The 22,177-nt window shown below is 35.1% G+C and overlaps 1 protein-coding gene across 1 annotated transcript in view; it reads left to right on the top strand.

The window, feature by feature from the left end:
- Positions 1-22,177, top strand: part of LOC133527089 (A disintegrin and metalloproteinase with thrombospondin motifs 7) — a 150,870-nt gene that overhangs the window by 57,439 nt on the left and 71,254 nt on the right. The window contains exon 3 of the mRNA XM_061863980.1: positions 457-676. Coding sequence (XP_061719964.1) covers positions 457-676 — 220 coding nt within the window. The remainder of the gene's footprint in view (positions 1-456; positions 677-22,177) is intronic.

The following is a 22,177-nucleotide window of genomic DNA, read 5'->3' as shown; positions in this document are numbered from 1 at the left end:
AATGACTTTTATTTTGACAACCCTAAATAGCCGAAAGGGATAGTGCCATACATTAGAAACGGTACGGTAGAACTATTTTACTTATTCTGTGTTAGGGGTAGGTGTAGTACATACATATGGGTTAATTTGGCATCTTCCATAGTGAACTAAATTGCCATATGAATACATGCCTTGAGTTAAGTATGTATTCATTTTGGAACGCCCAAGGTTACGGAACCTCTCTCATGGGTCGCGTTTTCCAGAAATATTCTAGATTTATAAAAAAAGGTATGTACTTTCATTCAGTGACTCGCTGTTAGACTTATACGGATTAAGTCAATGTAAATGAAACAGTCCATAGAAGAGCAGTTTGGTTCTTATCCATTCACATACTTGTTATATTCATTGAACCTTAGTTACCAATAATGGTGATAGCCCGGGGTTTTTCAAGAATTCTCACCAAACAACCGCTTCCAGGTCTCTACTCCCACGTGCACCTGGACCCCTCGCAAGTGCAAGTGACAACGCCGGTCAAGGTCACGCGCGACGGGCGGCTGGTATCGCGCGCGGTGGCACACGCGCACGAACACGGGCACGCGCGCGCGCGGCGCGACCTGCGCGGCGCGGAGCACGCGCTGCCGCACGCCGTGCACTATAACCTCACCGTTGATGGGCGGGAGTTGAGGCTGGATTTACGGTGAGTGTTTCTTTCTGTGGTTTTTAGGAATTTAGAGAAGACAGGTGCTCATCCTTAGAGTGATGCCCTTCGGGGTAAACCCGGGGATTGCATACAAAGTACCCTTTTATTTATTTTTCCTTCTTTCTTTTTTGAATAAGCCTGTATACGCATTCTTGTATATTTTTACTGTTATCTTGTATTTTTGGGTTAACTTGTTTATGTGGATTGAAATCTAGCTTTACCAATACTTGACAGTTGGCCCCATTTATTGTCAAGGCATATTATAAGAAAACATATATATATGTATAGTAGTTTGTGATATATACATATATTATACATATACTGGTTTGGGTATTTTTGTACCGATTCGTGTATTAGCTCTCTAAAATCGACATTTAACGAAGTAGGGCTGTTGATGAAGACCATTACATGTATGACATGGCAAGTATCACAACACAACGCCCTGTTTGGTGCAGTTAAGGGCCATGCCGTTACACTAACTTAGAGCTATCTTTTATAATATTGAATCGACTGGCTCTGAGGACTCTAAAATGGAACCAAGAGCGAACCACGTACCTACTTATACATAAATAGTTTAAAAGTAGACTTCTGAGCGTTGTAATTGTATCAAGCTACGAGTCATGATTTACAAAACTACGAGTATCAAATATTTTATCCACTCACATGCTTGTCAAAAAGTATAGTCTAACACCAATTATTTATCAATTAATATTTGTAACCAAGAGTTCTCTTTACTAGATCCATTAGAGTAGAAGAGAAATTAATACATTGAAAAAAAAAATCCGCGCTACTAGTGAAAAAGTGAACCTTCACGCGCCAATTTTCAACAAAAAAGAGACTCTTCCCGAGCTAGTGAGGTGATGAACCTATTACTTACTTTTTTAGGAACAAAAAACGGATCTGAATACGACTTATGAGACATGACCGTATCCTCAATAAAACATGATAAGTTGGTTGCTGTCATGGGCACAATATAAATGTCGCGTGACACATTTTTTGTGTACTTAACAAAAAGTGATTTCATCATTAGATAGGTTTATTATTACTCGTTTATCGTACAGACTTCTGTTTTGCTTATCACAACAATCTGAATTGTCAATTAAACAACCCAATCAGTAAAAAAACACATAAAAGTCATGAGAAAACAACACGCAGTAGTATTTTTAGAACTTCTGTTGAACTTATCAATGTTACAAATGCAAGTCACAAGTTCAAGTTGGTAATAAAAAGTCGTAAAACTACTTTGTATGTTGAATGAGTATTTTGTATTCCTTTTGGGAGGTCTCGTGTGGTATCTAAACCATTTGAAATTAAGATAATTTAAATTATGCCATCTGTGAGATAACGATGGTAACAGACACGGAATTAATAATAATTGATAGCGGTTACGGTGTTAAAAAAGTTTATCAAGCAAATACGTCAGCAATCGATCCCTACAACAAAATGTTTAATTGACAAGCAAGATTCGAACTTGCGAGTATGCAACTTTTTCTATTCCTTTCTTTTATTTACGAACCTTATTGAGGCGCATGGCGACATCTACCGTAAGAATGTTCTATCCTAACGACACCGCATCGAAATCTCAATTTATATTGAGATTTCACCGTTACGTACTAACCCACACTAAACTAAGATCAAGAACTGCAAATGATAAATATTACATTTTTTCAATTAAAAGAAAAATTTAAAAATTCACCGCTTCGGGCGTCTGAACTTAAGACCTTGTAGATCACCGGACCAATTACTCTTTAACCAATTGTGCTTCAGAAGCTGACCAGACGCTACTAACCTTTTACTGAGTTGTAATTGTGAATCATCTCTCAATCCTAAACAGTTATTGCAATATTGATCATAGGTAACTAGAACATTTTTTTACTAGAGTACGGTGCAGCCGAAATATGATTTTAGCAGTCTATTTATGATAGTATGTAGCCTACCTCCCTGTGTGGATGACTTTAGTGTGGTGTCCCGAAGGGGTCACTATTGTTTCCCATAAAGTTTTAAGTCATAATGTTTTGTTTGTCCGCATTTTCGTTAGTCATAATTTGGTTTTTCTCAGAAACGCGGAACTTTTCAGGATTGCCATAAAACAAACCTAACCTAACCTATCTATAGGATAACCTTACGAAAATCCTAAGAAGTTAACGGTTTCAGAATTATGACTAATGATAATCTGACTATCATTACATTATGACTTTCAATAATTATGTCAAACAAAAGGATCCGGACCCGAAGTTGTATAACGATGTTAATGAACGTGTTGTCAATGGGTTCATCTTTATGACCAAATTGACTTACCTATACTACATTTTTAACCGACTTCTAAAAGGAATAGGGTATACTTAATAATCGCAGTCAGATTTTAATTATTCAAAGGTTTTTGTTTTCAATAAGAGAGTTTAATTGTTAATAATCATTTTATTCAACTGAAATTTATAGAACTCAAGTTCGAAACCCAGCAACAAAGTTTTTTTTTAATTAGAATAAGCCTTGAAAACTATCTTTATATCATTATAACTTTATGTCACCCACGATTAACTTTTATTTTTTAACTCGGTGCAACATAATGCCTTACTATGTTTTTTACCGACCACACACCTACTCTAGTCGACAAATTGCAAAAAAACACATTCAAATACGAGTAATCAATCACAACTAATTATATCAGTGTTTGGGACTAAATCAAGCGTAAATCTGTACAAGGTGTGTCGTTTTGTCTTTGATCAAACACTCCTGTAGGTGTTATATTATCTATTTAGACACACGAATGTGATAATTAGGCGCATTTTACGCTTCAATTAACATAATAAGATACAAATAAATTCCGCCTTCCTATTCAACATGTCCGTTAGTGTGGTTTTTAAATTATTCTGTTTACCTTTGAATATTAGTAATAGCAAAGAGAAACTAGACTTAAACCGACCGGGATATAAACCTGGCCCGGAACCGGGTACAGGATAAAACTGTTATAGCAAAGAGAATTTTAAATAGAGGTGTATTTTCAAAGAAAACTTTGTAGCGACGTCCATCTTACCGGGCATTACCTAAAGGTTATGGCGCCATCGCCCGAAACGATGCTGCTTTAGCTTTGGCCTTTGATCTATTAGATGGCGCCACTTTTTGATATTTAACAAATTTAACTGATATCAGTAAAATAATAAAAATCACCGTAAAAATGGCGTTCTAATAATATAATAAAAAATAATTATTCAGCCTATATACGTCCCACTGCTGGGCACAGGCCTCCTCTCATGTGCAAGAGGGCTCGGGCGAATGGCATTCTAAAAGTTTTAATTATGTGTCGAAAGATGGCAGTAAATTTACGTCGCTACAAACTTTTCTTTGACAATACACCTCTATTTCAAATTCTCTTTGGTAATAGTCAGTGCGAAAAGAAAACTGAAGAAATAAGTTTGATATCTGATTTGTCTAGATGGTTTAATGAGTTAAACAATATCATCATTATGTCATTTCTTAAATCCTGGATTATCATAATTGCTGCTATTGCACATCGACGCCAATTTCGTGTTTATTTACGTTTCTGGATTTTATTCAAAGATTAGCGAATACATAAATACTAGTAGTTAACCTAGTGTTTAAATAGAATTTATTTTATTTATTTATTATGAAATTAGGTCAGCATACCAAGCCGGATTGTTATATTTTCTAGCTAATGGCTTGATACGAAATACAATTAACTACATATTAGGCACACAGAAAAAAACACATTAATAGTCTGAGCATGCAAATTTCTGACCATAAAATATAAACGACAATCAGGCTAATACCTAGCACCTACCTAACTACCTACCTAACTACCTACCTACTGTAATATACGAGTATAATGATGTAAGAGGGTAGAAACAATTCTCACTGACATAATGTATAGGTACCTACTTATCATCGCTCTCTTTCAATAAATGGTTGTTAATACCAAGCGGACGCGTCTTGTGCTTTCTCTCCGTTCTAGAAGTTCCTGGATAGTCAGTGCATCTTAAATACTTCACCTACGACAACACGATAGGTTATATTTTATTTTATTACTCATGAAATATAAAACGATGTGATTGTGATCAGTGACGTAAAGCAACAGTTGGTGACACATTTATACATAAATAATTTAGAACTTTATTATTATTATTTTTATTTTATTTTTTTGAACTTTTGCGCCGGGTACGTGTCGTCTCGGGGATTAGCGGGGAATCGTAGGTAGTTTTAGGTTTTTTGACAAAGCTTGTTGCGGGTTTTTATGTTGTACCTACATTAATGACGAAGCCTGTGGCGGATTTTCACTTATGTAGATTGGACGAAGTTTGTTGCGGATTCTGTTTTGTATCTATGTTTTTGACGAAGCCTGCGCTGTGGATGATTTGTAATAATAATTAACTGGTGTTTATAATATTATGAATAAATGTTTTTTTGTTTCTTAAATAAATTTAATATCTCAGAGTTATTTAGATGTTATATTGTCTCAGGTCATCTAAATTATAACTGACAATGGCAACTTTAATAATCGTAACACATTTCAGCTACAAGATATTAATTCAAGACAAGCCGTTGGCCGCTCGCCTAATCCATCGCACTTAGATACTGGAAATAATAAATTAGTTGAGCTATTTCGGGCTATATTTACAATCAATTCGAGTTAACTCAGTGCAGATCTTTTCAATCTACGTTCAACTTAAACATTGCTTACAGTATATTCTAGCGTTTTAGTTTCTAAGCAATATGGAGCTAAAATTATCTTGTACGCAAGATGGACATCTCGAACACTAAAATAAATAAAAAACCCGCCAAGTGCAAGTCGGACTCGCGCACGAAGGGTTCCGTACCATAACGGAAAAAACGACAAATAATATCACGTTTGTAGTATGTCTCACTTAAATATTTATTTTATTCTGTTTTTAGTTATTTGTTGTTATAGCGGCAACAGCATCTGTGAAAATTTCAACTGTTACGGTTCATAAGATACAGCCAGGTGATAGACAGACAGACGGACAGTAGAATCTTAGTAACTAATAGGGTTTACCCCTTGGGTACGGAAGCCTAAAAATATTGAGTTTATGGAATGCCTGACCGTGATGGAAGAAAATGATCATTCAATTAAACGATAATGGCTTTAAAAAGATACTGATATTGAAAATATTAAAATACTTTTTCTCCCTTTGCAAATTAGCCTTCCTTAATTGTAACGATGTGTTAGCGACTGAGACATTTTTGCTGGTTTGTCTTCATTTTCCTTCGCCTAAAAATTCTATACACTTACCCAGAGGTTGACTGGTAGAGAATGCCTTTATATCATTAAGACCGCGTTTTGTACCATTGAATTTTCTTTTGTGCAATAAAAAAAATCTTTGGAACCTTAACCCACTCGAAAAGTCTCGCCTGCCAATGTGGATATATAATTTAGTCTCCAACTCCTACGTGGTAGATACAAAAAGGATTTAAATATAAGATACGCATACAATACCTATAGGCTGATGTCTATTAAATACAAGTTACACTACGTTTTACTAAACTTCCTTTGAAAACATGTTCTTAATTATAAATAATCGCGTTGTTAGTTACTTAGTTGCATTTTCCGAATCGAGCCTAAAGCTTGTTTATCTTTGGCTAGATATAATGATTTCCTAATCGGGCGTCGTAACAACATTCTTGTCCTAAATAATGCAAATAATTTACGCCTTGAACGTACATAAATATATTCTATCAGATATTATTCTCGATATCAGAAATTTAAATGACTCGTCGCTGTACTGAAATATTTTTTTTAATCGTCGACTAATAGGTACAAGATTTATGATACAAGAAATTTATTGATAAAAGTCAATGTTTTACAGGTCAATTTGAGGTAGGTACATATTCAACTAATACTAGTAGGTACAGCACTGACTGTAATGACTGACTGACTGACTGTGGACTGTAATGGTTATTATAATTGCGTCCTATTCACGTATTGGCTCCCAACTCAACTATAAAATTCATTTCGATACGCTGTAGTCAACTATAAAAAAGTGGCTGTGACATAAACGTACGGACAGACAGACGGACATGACGAATATAAGGGTAACGTTTTTTGCCATTTGGCTACGGAACCCTAAAAATGACGAATCGCTCCCATAGAAAAGACTAAACGGAAGCGTTCATGTATTTTGTACTAATTTTTTGTCTACTGAGATACTTAACTATTTTCATTAATTATTTAGGTTTTATAGAAAAAAAAAGTATTATTTTAGATGACTCGTAGAAAAAGTATTATATACAATAGTGATAAAATCAAGCACAGCAAGCTTGAATAATAAACTATCTTTATCTTTATCTTCATTGCCTAAACACGGTAGTCGACTGAAAAGCTCTCTATTATATCACGATTGTATAAAATACTATAGTAGTTTATGTGACTGCTACATAATAAAAGGCATTAAAATACACGAGTGTGGGTTTAAGAAACGAACGAAGTGAGTTTCTTAAAAGGATCACACGAGTGTTTTAATGCCTAATTATGTACAGTCACATACACTATTTTATCTACACACATATTATAAACTTTCTATGAAATATTCACTAACCCAAATTACAGCCTCCGTTAGGGCATCGTTGCCAAATCGTTGCTCTCTTGGCGGAACTCGCGGATATATGGTGGCGTCACCGAAATATTTTTATCGCTTATTTCACACGAAATTTTTGCTATTGTTACCTTAAAAACAACAAAACATATTCATTTTATACTTAAAACTAATTAAAAGATAAACTGTATGTCAAATGGCGGTAAATAAAAACTTTTTTGACGCATGTAGTTTTTTTTAAATTCAGAGACAAACTAGAGTCGGGGGCCTATTTCCGTATCATTCGATACAAACGTAGTCCTCATTTTCCTCTCTGAATATTAACATTGTTGAAAATATTTTAACACAATTTGTTATATACCAACCACAGCTATGCCCCTAAGTTTGATTTTTATTTACTATAAGACTTAGAAGCATTTCAAAATTGTATGAAATCTTTACACACCAAAATTATTCTGTTTTACACACCAAAATGATACAATAATCAATGTCAATATCTAGAGCGAAAAATGGGGACTACGTTTGTACGGAGAAGCGGCAATCCTCTTGCCTCTTAATAATGGAAAAGGTGACTCTTGATTCATACAGGTATATGTAATCGTATCTAGCTGTAATTTGCAACTCTCTTAGTCATTTGCCAGCTTCATGCAACATCTTACTCACGAGATTAACTGATAACTTTTGTTATTAAATAATCTCGTGATCGAGTGAGGTAAATAGCACTCAGGACACGCATTAGGAATCTGATAAATGTTCGCGATTAGGCGACTCATTGTTAGCGTTATCTCGTGACAATCGTTCGTTTTATCTATCAATTTTGCTTTTATCCACGATTAATGGCAGTTTAGCAATCATTGGCACGTGGACTTTCACTGGGTCTGGACGGATACAAGGTAGACTGGATGATTTTATGGGACCAGTTTTTGATTGAGTTATGATATTTCTTACTGTTTTATTCCTTTAACATTGCCGATTTGTATTTCTTTAACATTTGGTTAATCTTGAGAGGGAGCTATGTAAAATATAAGCTGCTGAATAGGGGAAACCCTAATGTTAACTGGTCTTCAACCAGTACTGCTTATTTTATGATAAAAATTTTCAAAATCAAAAAAATGACTTAATACATATAACATTACAACATTACATACACAAAAATCACTATGTCTAAACTTAAAATCTAAAAACCAAACGCATGCACATAAAAGACAAAAAAGCAAACAAAGACACTAAAACTAAAAAAAAATAATAATAATAATATACTGCCCTACTTAAAATATCAACCCCATTTCATTTCATTTCATTTAATCCATTGTTTTATCATGTTCATCAGTACATAAAGATCTTATTTTTAAGACTTAGTAGGTACATGATACCCTGTTAGGGCATACAATATGGGACAAGTTACTTAATCCTAAATAAAAATTACAATAATAAAATTATCATGCAACACTAGGTTTAAACTAAATTTAAACATGAGAGCAATTTAGTAGGTTAGTTTATAATTATTACAAGTCGTGCATGTCAACATAATTACGTATATGCCAATATTTTACATTAGAGAAAATATGTTCCGACTCCCCAGTCCAAAAGTACCAAAAATACTTGCGGAATTGCCGCGCTGGATGGCAAGCGATATTTGTTGGACTGATAAAAATTACAAGAAATTTATTGATAAAAGTCAATGTTTTACAACTCAATTTTAGGTAGGTACTATTCTACTAATACTAGTATGTACAGCATTTCTGGATTTATGTCGCTTATTATTAAATAAAAACATGTTTTAAGCAGAACATGTGAATGTGAACATGTTATGAATAGGTCTTATGGCATTTCTCACAATAATCGCGACTGATGCCCACCGGCCTTGATGCTAAAAAAGCAATCCGCCTGACAGTACATTTCATACGTCTAATTTAATCGCACACAGACAGCTCGATGTCCTGCGTACCGTCTCGGCTAATTGCATGTCAGATAAGGTTGCATAACGAAGAGGAGATTTATGCGACAATCATGAACATCGTTTGTCGGGTGCAGAGGGCCTACCGCGAACCACGTTCGACGTGTTGCCTCTCTGTCGCACTTATAAATTCGTACGTAAGTGTGACAGAGAGGCAACACGTCGAACGTGGTTCGCGGTAAAACATCAGGCCTATTCTGATGCGGGCGAGTTTTCGCGCGGACCAGCGCAATGTGGTCTTTAGATTCTAAAAAGGGGCACCGTAGAATATTCGTTCTTTAGGATCTGATGCCCGTAATACAGCTAAGCAGAAGTTTTGAAACATATCCTAGTAGTTGCTAGGTACCTCTGTCTTGTTTTTTGTAGGTTTTTAAAGCTTGCATCAAAAAAACTATTTAAATGAGCTTGCCTTCAACAATTATGTGGAAATATTTTGAGAATTCATAGTTCTTAAAGACTTTAAACATCATTAATGGCCACTGCATCCCTGTCGGATGATTGTTGCAACGCTGTTGAGACGGCCAGTGCCGCTATTTTTTTTTCCGCTTCTGACTATACAAGCCTATTAGTTACATAATAACGATATAAACGAATAAACCGTTTTTATAAAAAAAAAAAAAATCTCGCGTGAAATCGTGGAAATTGTGATCACACTTTATAATGGCTCAACTGAGCCATCAACTCGCTCGTTCAGCAAGCATTCGGAAAGACAGCCAAGTGATCAAAGCGGGCCGCGGAAGTGGGATTTCGCCTTGCATTGGTTCTCGGAAGCTGCTATCACTCGCACTTGGTACTCGGAAGCTGTAAGTGCAGTTTTTACGCTAAGGTAACGGTTTGGTGCATAAGAAAGTTAAATGCAACGGGTTAATAATACCCTTCGGAGGCAAGTGCAAGTGTGACGCATATGTGAATGGTCCATGAATGTATTACAATTATTACCAAAGCTTGCTGAGATACGTTATTAGTGTGTCTCCTGTACATAAGTATAACAATTAATTTATTCTAGAACTTTTAAATTGCATTAAGGTGGCATTTTTAGAATCCAGTTTGATAGTCGAATCCTAGAAGGAAAACCGTTATTTAAATTATCTTTTCGGTATAGTGTTGTGAATTTAAGCTTCGAGGCGTAAACTACAAGACTCGAGTCGCGACTGCTGAGTCCAGAAGGCTTGAACCTTAAAGCCTCGACCGTATACCTAAGCCTCAAATTAATAAGTTCGTGTTGCTGCTTACGATCACAGAAACCTCGAGTCTTTAGGCCTCAAGCTTTGAAGCCTCCTAAGCTTTGAAGGTACGAAGCCTAAAAACTACCCGGTCTATATGGAAACCCCATGCAAAAAGCATACACCTTGTTTTGACGTAAATAACAAAATAAATATTATAGGACATTATTACACAAATTAAGTAAGTCCCACAGTAAGCTCAATAAGGCTTGTGTTGAGGGTACTTAGACAACGATACATATAATATATAAATATTTATAAATACTTATATACATAGAAAACACCCATGACTCAGGAACAAATATCCATGCTCATCACACAAATACATGCCCTTACCAGGATTTGAACCCGGGACCATCAGCTTCGTAGGCAGGGTCACTACCCACTAGGCCAAACCGGTCGTTGGTTTTGACGTAACATAAGAGTATAAAAATAAAAACACAGCCGGTCCGGTTCGAACTTTAAGGGATACGTCAAACATTTGCTAAATATACGATATGGATTAGAGGTTACTGCAAACAAAAACGACATTTTTGACACTGACATATCCAATCCATATCATATCTTTACGAAATTTTTAACATATCTCATCGCGAATCGGGCCGAGCGATCAATCAATTTTCTTTGTTTTTAGGTCATATATGACACTCCTTTATAACGAAATGGAACGTGCGATACATATGTATGTGCATCTTCAATGCAACAGAGCAAAAACTCAGTTTAAAAGCGGTGTACTCTGGTTCATACATATTTAACGGGCAATTTATTGTAATACAATGAACGATGAATATTGCAAGCATTGCGCAATCCTCCGTAGCGGGGACGAGCCTAATATGGTATACCGAAAACGTAGTTGTCATGGAAGCGGGTGGGTCGCTATTTAATTCAGTGCTTTCTAGACGTGTCCCATGTCTCTTAATATACTGCTAAGCCAAAGGCGTGGGAATATGTAAACTACCGCCTTATTTGCTTTAAGATACGAATTGCAATACAATACAATTCAACACAGCGCGTGGTTCCGAGTATAAATGACATAAAATTCGAAATAAAAAGCGGCGCAGAAATTATAAATGGCTAAAGATTTGTTGCGAGTAAGATCATTAAAAACTACCAGAAATATATTAGGACTTACGGCCCGATCCGAACTTTTTAAGATAGGTCAAATATTAGGTCAAATATGGATCGGATATATCAGTGTCAAAACTGCCTTTTTTGTTTGAAGAAACGTCACTTTTGACACTGACATATCCGATCCATATCATACCTAGACCTAATATTTGATGTACTTATCTTAAAATTCAAATCGGGCCGTTGCGTACTACACCACTTGATTCTCTGTAAGTTCTACTCTCTGTGGTTACCTTTATCTTATACAGTCAAAAATCATATATACATTTTCAGATTTATTGGAATGCATATTTTGACGCCGACTGTACAAACCATATACGTTTACATTTACAGATATAAATGTTATTACTAGTTATTAGGAGCACATAGATTATTATCACTGACGCTAATCACATTTCCATCTCATGTTCCATTAAAATCAATGTAAAGTTACGTAGTAAAATATACGAAAAGCATCAAGTAAACTCAAAGGGAAATAAACGTAGGTATTAAAATTTAAGTAAATAGATATACAACGGTCGTAAAAGTAATAGTAAAGTAGTAATGCCTGCACATTAAATTATGATTTTATTACTTCAATAAATTGATCGCAGCTACTCTTCGTATGTGTAGAAGGCGTGTAATTAAATTCTAGAATCAGACCAAGCTAAATTGGCAACGATTTTGATAGCCCAGGCTGTGCAAGTGTTAAATAAACGTCATAATGTCATATAAGTTTGACGTTTAAAATAACACTTGAAGTGCCTTGGGCTGTCAAAATCGTTCCCAACATATCTTGGCCTGACTCTATTTGTTTTCATTCGTTTATCCATGAAAATCCCCATATTGCAAAACACTCGAATCAATAACCGTCATGCAGCTAACGGGTTATTTTGCAATAAATAATAATATACGTCTAAAAGATACACCATTTGATGCAATTTATTGTAACTTGTTTTTAAACGAAGAATATTTTTAGTAGTTTTCGTTACGAAAGCGCTCTTTTATTTCTGTTAAATCACCGCTGAATTTATATTAAATTCATCGATACCCGCTTTCCAGTCGTTCAAAAAGTTCAAATATGTTATTGGAATTACATAAATCTATATAAAATTATATTTTTTTCGTTATTTAAACAAAATGTTTATGTTACTGTCAAATATTTAGGTTGTCACTTCAACCTCGATGAATGAACAATATAAGTATTTAATCGGAATTGGACTTGAGTTGAAGACAAATGGGACGTTCCAACAAAATTAAGACTATTTTGAGAGCAAACCCTGCTTTGATCATGGACCATTTGGCAATTTCAACCATTTCATTTGATACAAGTAGGTAAATTCAGGTGTAAAATATGCATAAATAGTCAATCAGTAAACAGTAAAACTTATGTTTGACTTATTATAAGGTTGCTACTCGTATTAACAGCATTACCTACAAGTAGATATTACTTATAGCCGCTGAGACTAGGTACTTGGTGATAAATGATTTTAATATCGAGAATATGGAATACCCACGGAATACTATTTTAAGATCATAGAAAGCTTGAGACAATGGCTTTGATTTTACTAATTTACAACTGTCATAAGGTTCGCATGGGTACTTAAATAAAACCGTTAGTAGGACTGTTAATCATTAAAAATAGTAGAAAAGAAAAAAGCTTGAATGTAAAAGGATATTTTGAATAGATTTACTTCAAAAGCAACGTTATACTGTTGTAATGGCTCTAGCTATAACGTAGTATGTCAATGAAGGAATATAAAATAGGTATAAATATGAAACTAGCAGAATAGACATCACCACCAAGCTAAGCCTCTTATTGTAAAACACCTCTAATAAAATTGAGCTTATTGAGCTATGAGAATTACCGCATGAAATCAGAATTCTAAGGCAACTTGGAAAACATAAAGTTATTCAAAGCACCAGTTAAGAAGAAATAGAGTTTAAACTTAGCGAGTTTCGAAACCTCCGCCAAACCCCTGTCGCTGAACTCTTGTTCGGAACTGTATTTATTACGAGACTTACAAGTGCAAGGACCTCGTAAAAGGTTCGATAAAAGAACAAAAGGCTGCATGACGCCAAAATTACAGCGCCCTCGAGCCTCTGAAAGTTGTAAAGCAAATGTTAACCTTTTCGCACAGGCTTTAAGGTTACATGGAAATGTAACTTAAAGTTTGTGCCGCTTCAAGTTTGTGTTTGTGGGTTAAAATACCTCTGTTTGACTTATTGTTATAAGAATTTTAATGACAATACGATTTAAAAAAAAACCAGGCCTGAACGATTATTACGAGGCAAACCTGCGATTAACAATTATGGTAATATGAGACGTAAAACTTTACGGAATTCCATAACCGACAGAAAAATCTGAACAATTTGAAAAATTTACAATATTTTTAAGCGTCTTAAATTCAATGTTTAACTACGAAGTTCGGTAACATTTATTCTTAAATACTAAATATAATTACTACTACAAAGGCTTTTCAAAAGCAAAGCGTAAGGACACATTAACCACTTTAGTCCAATTTTTAGTAAGTGTAGCCGCCGTGCAGGTCAGAATCACGACGACTCACATAAAAAGCTTCGATGTGTAGTAAACTGAAATATTCTTTCAATAGATACTGGTTTACAACGGTTAAATGCAGAAAGTGGTGGTTGATTGTATAGAGGATGCTGAAAGAGTGATTTGCAAGATTTGAATAAAGGGTTTTGAATTTAGGTACAATTGATTGGCCGCGACAAAACGTGCGTGGTGCGCTGCCATTGGTGCGTTAGAAAAAGCCTCCGAATACTAGCCGAGCCCGACGGCTGCGTTTAGCTACTACATGATAGTTTTATATTGAGATTTTATAGAAATAAAAGGTTGCTTTCAAAACAGTAAGCAATAAAGATCTGGTAATATACCAATTGCAATTTTTACTAATATCTATTCAATTGCACGTCTCTCACTGCTACTTAAAATAATGTTATTTTATTTCAAAAAACCCTTAAAGTAGCGTTTAAATATTATATATAAAGTAACCGAGATTTGTTGGAGTTAACAATCTTCCGATGGCTTTTAGTAGACAACTCATCCAACTAAAAAATATGTCTAGCTTTAGTATTTTTAATACCACACTAGATTCCTTGCTATGCGTTAACTACGTAACAAGCCGTTTATAAAATATCTTACATAAAACCTATGATGATTTTCCGATACTGCTTTAGGTAACGTATACCGCGAAGTGCCTATTACAAGATTTATTCGTGTTGACATTTATGTTAATGGTAAGCGATTAAATTAATTGTAGATGTTAGTGTAAAAGGTGTCGCCTCGATGTCGCCTAAACATATAAGGATTTTACTGGTGATAAAATTAGCGCCCACCCTGTTCAAGAGGCCAGTTCTGTTTTAACAAAATGATAATGGTTTTCTTCTTATTTTGATACGTATTTGATTATGAGAATTCGGCTCGGAAGCGATTCTTGATGATCACGAAATGTAATCAGGAATCGTCACTTGAGATATCTCGTTCGCACTTATTGATGCGCGTGAGATGCCAAATGAATGAATATTTTTATTTCATGTAACACAAATGACATGACTCACGGTCGTATCAAAATAAGGAGGCAACTATATCAAATTATGAACACAGAATTGGACTCCTGCTGGCGTAATACCGGGGGCCCATTTCTCGAACGGTGTTAGATTAATATTATTAATGTGTTGCCATGGTAACCCGAACGATTTGACAGGGGCCGATTTCTCGAACGGTATAAGACTAATATCATTAGTCCATGAACTGTCAAATCCATAGATATAAGAAGTAAGGAGATTTATAACGAAGCATAATTTCAACGAGTCTCGCTGTCTCCAACTGTCCCCCACCACATCATTAAAGGCGTGGCCAGACAACCAACTCACGCGCTGTGATTGGCCAAACCGCACGGTGTAGGAGCCTAGAGCGGCGGCACTAGAGTGAGGACAATTCGATAGAGCTATCGATATTTTACATGTCCTGAAAATGACATATTTGTTTTAAGTAATAATTGCCATAGACTTAATTTATATTCCTTTAAATTTTTGACCTTATTTACGAGCTAAGAATTTTAAGGTACGTGTAAGGTATATTAGTTGAGCCATAAGTTCTCTCACAAAGGTTTTTACTGATAAAATGTAATACAAAGCTTTTAATTAAAAAAAAAAACATGTACCATGATGCGAAAGCTTGTTTATGCTTAACTATTTTTTTTTATACTATGTCGGTGGCAAACAAGCATACGGCCCGCCTGATGGTAAGCAGTCTCCGTAGCCTATGTACGCCTACGAACTAATCAAATTGGTTTAAATTTCAGTCATTATTTGATGTAATGTTTGTTTAAATTGTTTACTTTGGGATTGTCCTTAGACGCGAGCGCTTCATTTTAAAAAAAGTTTCAGTTTATTATAGCATATTTCGTCACCAATTGAAAGCAATTCCAGCATGTTATATAGTAAGTATAATGCACCATTAAATAAGCTTTTATATCATATGTACGAATAATAAGGAAACAGTAATCATAATTATCAGTAAAAATCTTTCTGATAGAACTTTTGGATCGACTAAGTATACAATATACTATTATTTTAAACATATTTATATTCTATCTGTAACTGTAACTAGAAACATTTTTCTTGAAAATGATCCGAACAAATAACACTTTTCTCGCTCATAAACCAGTTAGGGCCCTCTTCCTGTAGCATCTATCCATTTTTCGTTAATACTGGGATTTTTAGGGAAACTGAAAAAAACTGCAATCATGAACATATTTCTTTTTTGACTCACTGTAAACTGTACCTCTGTAAATTCCATTCACCACCGTTTCTTTTTCAATTGTTTAGTCTAAATAATTGTATATTATTATTTTCAGTTGTAGTATTGTTTTTTTTTTTTTACTTGTAAACCGTATTATCCACCATAGGACAGGCTATGCCTAGTGTGGGGGCCAGCATAAATGTAATACTGTTATTATTTTATTTCTGAAATAAAACATTTGTACAATTGTACTTAATTAAATCAGTTTATTTTTTGGCTTACCTTTTCAATTTTTAATCCAAATTAATAAGTATTAAATTAAACATTATAGTGCATATAAAATAATTGTAAAATTTTACTTGAAAAATAATTACTCTCGTATGAAAGTAATTATTTTTAATGTGTGTATACACTATATCCAAACATTTTTATCGATAACGCTCAAAGATCAATTATATGCACGAGCACCACTCTACTTCGCGGCGTCAATGAAGGGAGCGGTTGTCATTCGTACCAAGAAACAATAATGTCCCTGTGAATATCGTTAGCGGTTTAATGCATTGCGCCGTTGCTAAGGACATTACAAATAGTTTTCCATGCCAAAGCGTCAATGTAGAATACATAGACAAATTGCCACGCGTTTGTATGACAACATGGTCTGACTCAGAAAAATCATATGTCACTGGATTTATTTGTTAAAATGTGTGGTTTTATTGACTAATACCTGAAAAAAAATGTACTATGTAACTCCATGATCCTTATAGTTTTTGGATGCACTCCTATTTCGACACAAAATAGCGCTATAATTCGGCATTTCAATAAAATTGACGCGCACATTGTTCAATGACAGCTAAGTTGCTACTGTCTTACGGCGGGCCGGTATGGCCACGATGTGGCCATGTCGCGGCGACACGCGCCACGCCTCCGTCAGCCATCTAGTACTTTCTATGATCTGAGGTCAAATCGTATGGGTTACCATGGCAATACACTCGAGAAATGGGCTCTATATTATTACTCTAATACCGTTCGAGAAATGGGCCCTGCCGGGCTAAGATGGCCGGTTTTTTATCATCTGTCATCATACCTGTCACGTTCTAACAAATACGTAAGTGCGAAAGTGATGCATGGCATGACAAGTGATAAAAATACGACCATGATACCGCCCCTGGACGACGTATCGGCAGTTATGAGTTATGCGCATGGCACACTGCATCCAATTCGCACGTCGTACTGATTACCCATTGGACTTATTAATGCTTGTTAAAAGAAAGAGCGGACACTAGCGGCAAAAATATGTCACTTACGTCCGTAGACAAATAGATTAGCCGCCGCGCTAAGTGTTACCTGTGCCAATGCTTATTTGCACCTATTAAGAACAGATTACTGAACTACCTACGCATGTTCATTCAAATGCTAGTCTATTATTGTTGTAAGCTTGTACATGTAGGTACATAATTGCACCGTTTTGTTTGATTGAGGAGACAACTTTTCTCATAGGGATTGCTCGGATAGGACACACATATATTTATTCTGAGCGTCGCTTAATAAGAACCGAATATGGTTGTGTAGTTTTTCTGTCTAACATTCAAGAATTAGGGATGGGCAAATTTCGACCAGAAAAAGTATGACCCTAAAAATTTAATGGAGGATATAATAGAAGGATATGGTCTTTACTGATATTGTAAACAACAGAAATGACATTTGAATTAAAAAAAAAATCTTGCATAATACATATATTATTATAATTATGAAAACTCAGAAGAAATAGAATAGTATAGAAACATATGTATTTATATAGTGATGAGATAGTGCATATCTGCCGAATTAAAATTATTGCAACTTTGTGGATTTATCTGCTGTCATTCACCTCTGCAGGCCAATTGTAACTTACATTTTGACATCAAAATGATGTAATTTTGTTCTCATTCGCTCGTGCGTCTCGCTCGCTCCGATACATGCACGGACAAGTACAAGCGAGATACACGCGCGAACGATAATACTCGTACTTGACATCTTTTAGATGTACTGATTGTTCTCTTTAGGAAGCAAAAAAATTGTTATTCGTGCAATGTCGAACCTACAGTTAAATTTCTTACAGCTAATTTAACCATACGTGACTTTAATATTCCTATCTTTATTATTGGTAGATAATTTTAGATATAAGTGTACGTTCGATTTGACCTCCAGGAGAAATCCACGTAAAAATATATTATTAGTCTGCTAGAGCTGCTGATAGTAGGTATTGATACATAGTAGGTAATAAGGTTTACGTTAAGCATGGCGCCCGTGCAGTGAGCAATGTGGGCACACGCATGAATGTGTACAGATGCACACATTTGTGTCAACACGAGTCCACGTATTCGGGGCGTCCGTGTTTACCTTCACTAATTGCCGTAATGAGCCTTATCTGTGTGCTTAGTCGATGTGTTTGCCGATCGACAGCCCTGAGCCTGTGTTCCCTTCTATTGACTAGTTAAAGAGAGAACCACTATAAGGTGATTCTTAGGTCTGAGACAAAAAAGGTCTGGAAGTGATAAGACCGAAGACGCCTCTGTGTAACATTTATTTATCCGATACTGCGAGACCTCACTGGAGATGATAGTGTGAGCTTGATGGCTTTGGAAAATACTGATGTCACGCTCTACAGCTATGCTCTATGCTATAATTAAGTTAGTTTGCAGGTTGATACATTTTTTTTATTAAATATGTTATACTTAGTAAAATAATACAAATCTTGACCTGGTACTTGTAATCAGAAAGAGTCTTTATCCGTCCCTCCTTCGGGGTGGAGCCAGGAAGCCGACTGCGTGGCTAAAGGGTTAGATAAAGCTTAGGTTGACCCAAAGAGAGAGAATTGTGCTAAACGATATCGCGTAGAACAGAAGAGCAGAGTGCCAATTGCTTTCACTTCAGCCCCCACTATAGGTAATGCTTGAGGAGCAAACATAAGTACTAAGAGACGGGCCGAATATTCGGTATTCGGCATATTCGGCAAGTTTTCCAATTTTTTGTTTTCGGCCGAATTACTCGGTTTAAAGTGCCAAATGTTCGGCAATTTTTTTTATTAATTTTGTCTTGTTGCAACACTGTAAAATGTAAGCTCCCCCAGAATTTTTCAAGTAAACTATTCCATCGGGCTATTACGTTTTCCCGTTGTCATATACATGTTCAATTCATAGGATATTTTGATTATTTGGAGAGTGTAGAAATTTGTTTGTGAGTGCTTTTTGATTACGTTTTCCCGTTGTCATATACATGTTCAATTCATAGGATATTTTGATTATTTGGAGAGTGTAGAAATTTGTTTGTGAGTGCTTTTTGATCTGTTGGTTTCTCGGGAACTGCCTAGAAAGCGATTCATGTAATCTGCTAAAGTAATCGAAGCGTTTCCAAATGGTTTATTAGAATGATACAGATGTGCCGAATAATTCGGTTGAATATTCGTATTCGGCAAACTGTACATTCGGCCCATCTCTAATTTGTACATAATACAATTATGTGCCTCTGTAAGCGATAGGCACAACTAACCAGTCCAAGGCTCGTTTACTCACATAAATAAATAAAATATCAATCAAATAAAAATAAAATTGTTGATCATCACTGCTTACTGATCACTGATAACCTATCAATTTTGACAAGTTTGAGTATAGAGTACCTACTTAGCTTTAGCTAGCCATTAAGATAGTGATTTTTTTTATCGACGTTAATGGATTAAGTCACTTCTATGGTCAGATAAGGTCAAATTGATATAGAACTTTTAATGTCGATGTGTTAAAGTGGAATATTTTCATTTGCAAGTTCAATAAGTTAATGAATAGGAACCAATGTGTTTACATTCATTTAAATAATTTTCAATTCAATTCATTAAAATAAAGATATTTTATTATTTAACGATCCTCATATGTATTATCTAGACTTTGAGGTAATTGGGGCTCCAACCTCTGAACCCCTAATTAATAATTATTTTGCTATGAATCTGAAATGTGTCGTTTATCGAAGAGCCAAAATTATTGGCTTTTCCTTTGAATTCCTTACTCGTTCATTTGACTTAGCTCTAGAAACGGGATACCCTTTCAGAGATATCGCTAAAACGAATTAAATTCCAAATCCCCTTCCGAATTAAAAAAAATATGACACCTGTACTGTCAACTAGTGAGACACCCAATCCTTCACTTTAAACAAAAATAAGCAATATTTGATTTTATTTTTACGAAGGGAAAGTTGAAAATGGCATAAGCGTTATAATTTATAATCGAGGAAGAACCCTTCTAGAGGTGCTTAGGAACGGGTATCAGCTTAGCCGTATTATGAAGCGCTTAGAAAGCCAAAATGGAAGGGTTTTTAGTTAGCAACGGCTTTGGTAAGCAAAGCCTTACGAACCACCCCTTCTAAAACCCTCGAAAGGGATACCGGACTTTTTTTGTCACTGACAAATCATATCCATGACTAATTCAGATCAAATTTATAATTTGTTATTACAGTCAGTTTTTGAGCATAATTATTAATAAAAGACGCAATTGAATCTTGTAATTGTTGATAATTTATTTTATTATCAGTATTGTTAATGTACCTAATTCTAATAATGCCCCTTAAAGGCCAGCAACGCACTTGCAACCGCTCTGGTCTTGTGTAATTGCTTACGCTTAAATAAATAAGTTTTAGATAATAATAAAAAAATTTGGTGCAAGTTTTTATACCTGACAGTACTTGTCTTTCAACAGGCAACTAGTACTCATCAAGATAATTCGAAAAAACCCAAACAGTTAGGTTGCGTAGTTTTATCACAGAACTCCTATGGTCACCTGCTATCGCCATCATCAGATCAGCTCGATGGTACCATAATAATGCATTGTTATTCAATTTAAATATGTATGCAAATTTACAGCTTCGTCGGAAACCGGGAAGTGGGTCAAACTTGCAAGTTACACAAACATAGCTACATACATACATTGCTTAGTTAAAAGCTTGTAATAGTTATTTGTACAACAAGAGAGCAAAGTTTGATATTTCTTCGAGTGCTTGTTTTGAGTCCCGTGCAAGCGAAAGATTCTATAATAGATAATCTAATTTAGAATCTTAAGCGTAGTAAGGGATTCAAAAGCGCACGAGATGTAAATATAACTTTGATCTCGTGTAGTACACAAAAATTTTCACGTCAGTCAGCCATCAAAAAATACAACCTGAAAAAATGAAATCCAGACGGACGGATCACTATTTCACTCATGTTTTCTGAAGGTATTCTAACAATTAACTTTAATTACCGCAATAAAACAAAACGAAAGAAATTTCAATAAAATAATACGAAAATAATGAATTAACGAACATCAATTGACAGTTCAATCGACAACTTTTTTTTGTAAAAAAAAAACTTTGTAAGATCCGGTCCGAATTGCGGATACTACTTTTTGTCAACTATAGTAGAGATCGTTAAAAGTAGTTAAGTAGAATTATTTACTGCGTAACAATTGCGCAGTATAAGTTCATTGTTTTGATTGTATAATAAATACGTAAAATATGGTGTTTTTATTAAATTTTAAACTTTTATTTCATTAATTAATTATTACGAATGAAGACTCGTAGGGTGTTTTGGAACGATGCGGTCTGACTTATTTCGGGGGTCTATTATAAACCGTCAATATACCGTTGAATTACGTATGCACTTTTTTGTATTTTTCTTTTTGCTAATGACGTGAAAGGGATAAAGACAATAGAATCCAAATATTTCGAACTTGTATTAGGCCCCGCACGTTGAAATGACATTCGAATCTAAAGGTCACTTGAATGTTATTTTGTCTCACTCGGTGAGCAAAATGCGATTTTGCTCACTGTTTTTAAGCAGCAAATTACCCTTGTTTGAGCTGCTGATGTGAAAAA

Source organism: Cydia pomonella, chromosome 17 (genome assembly GCF_033807575.1).
Source record: "Cydia pomonella isolate Wapato2018A chromosome 17, ilCydPomo1, whole genome shotgun sequence".
Lineage (NCBI taxonomy): Eukaryota > Metazoa > Arthropoda > Insecta > Lepidoptera > Tortricidae > Cydia > Cydia pomonella.
The sequence above is the reverse complement of the archived record's forward strand: the minus strand, read 5'-3'. Positions and strand labels throughout refer to the sequence as shown.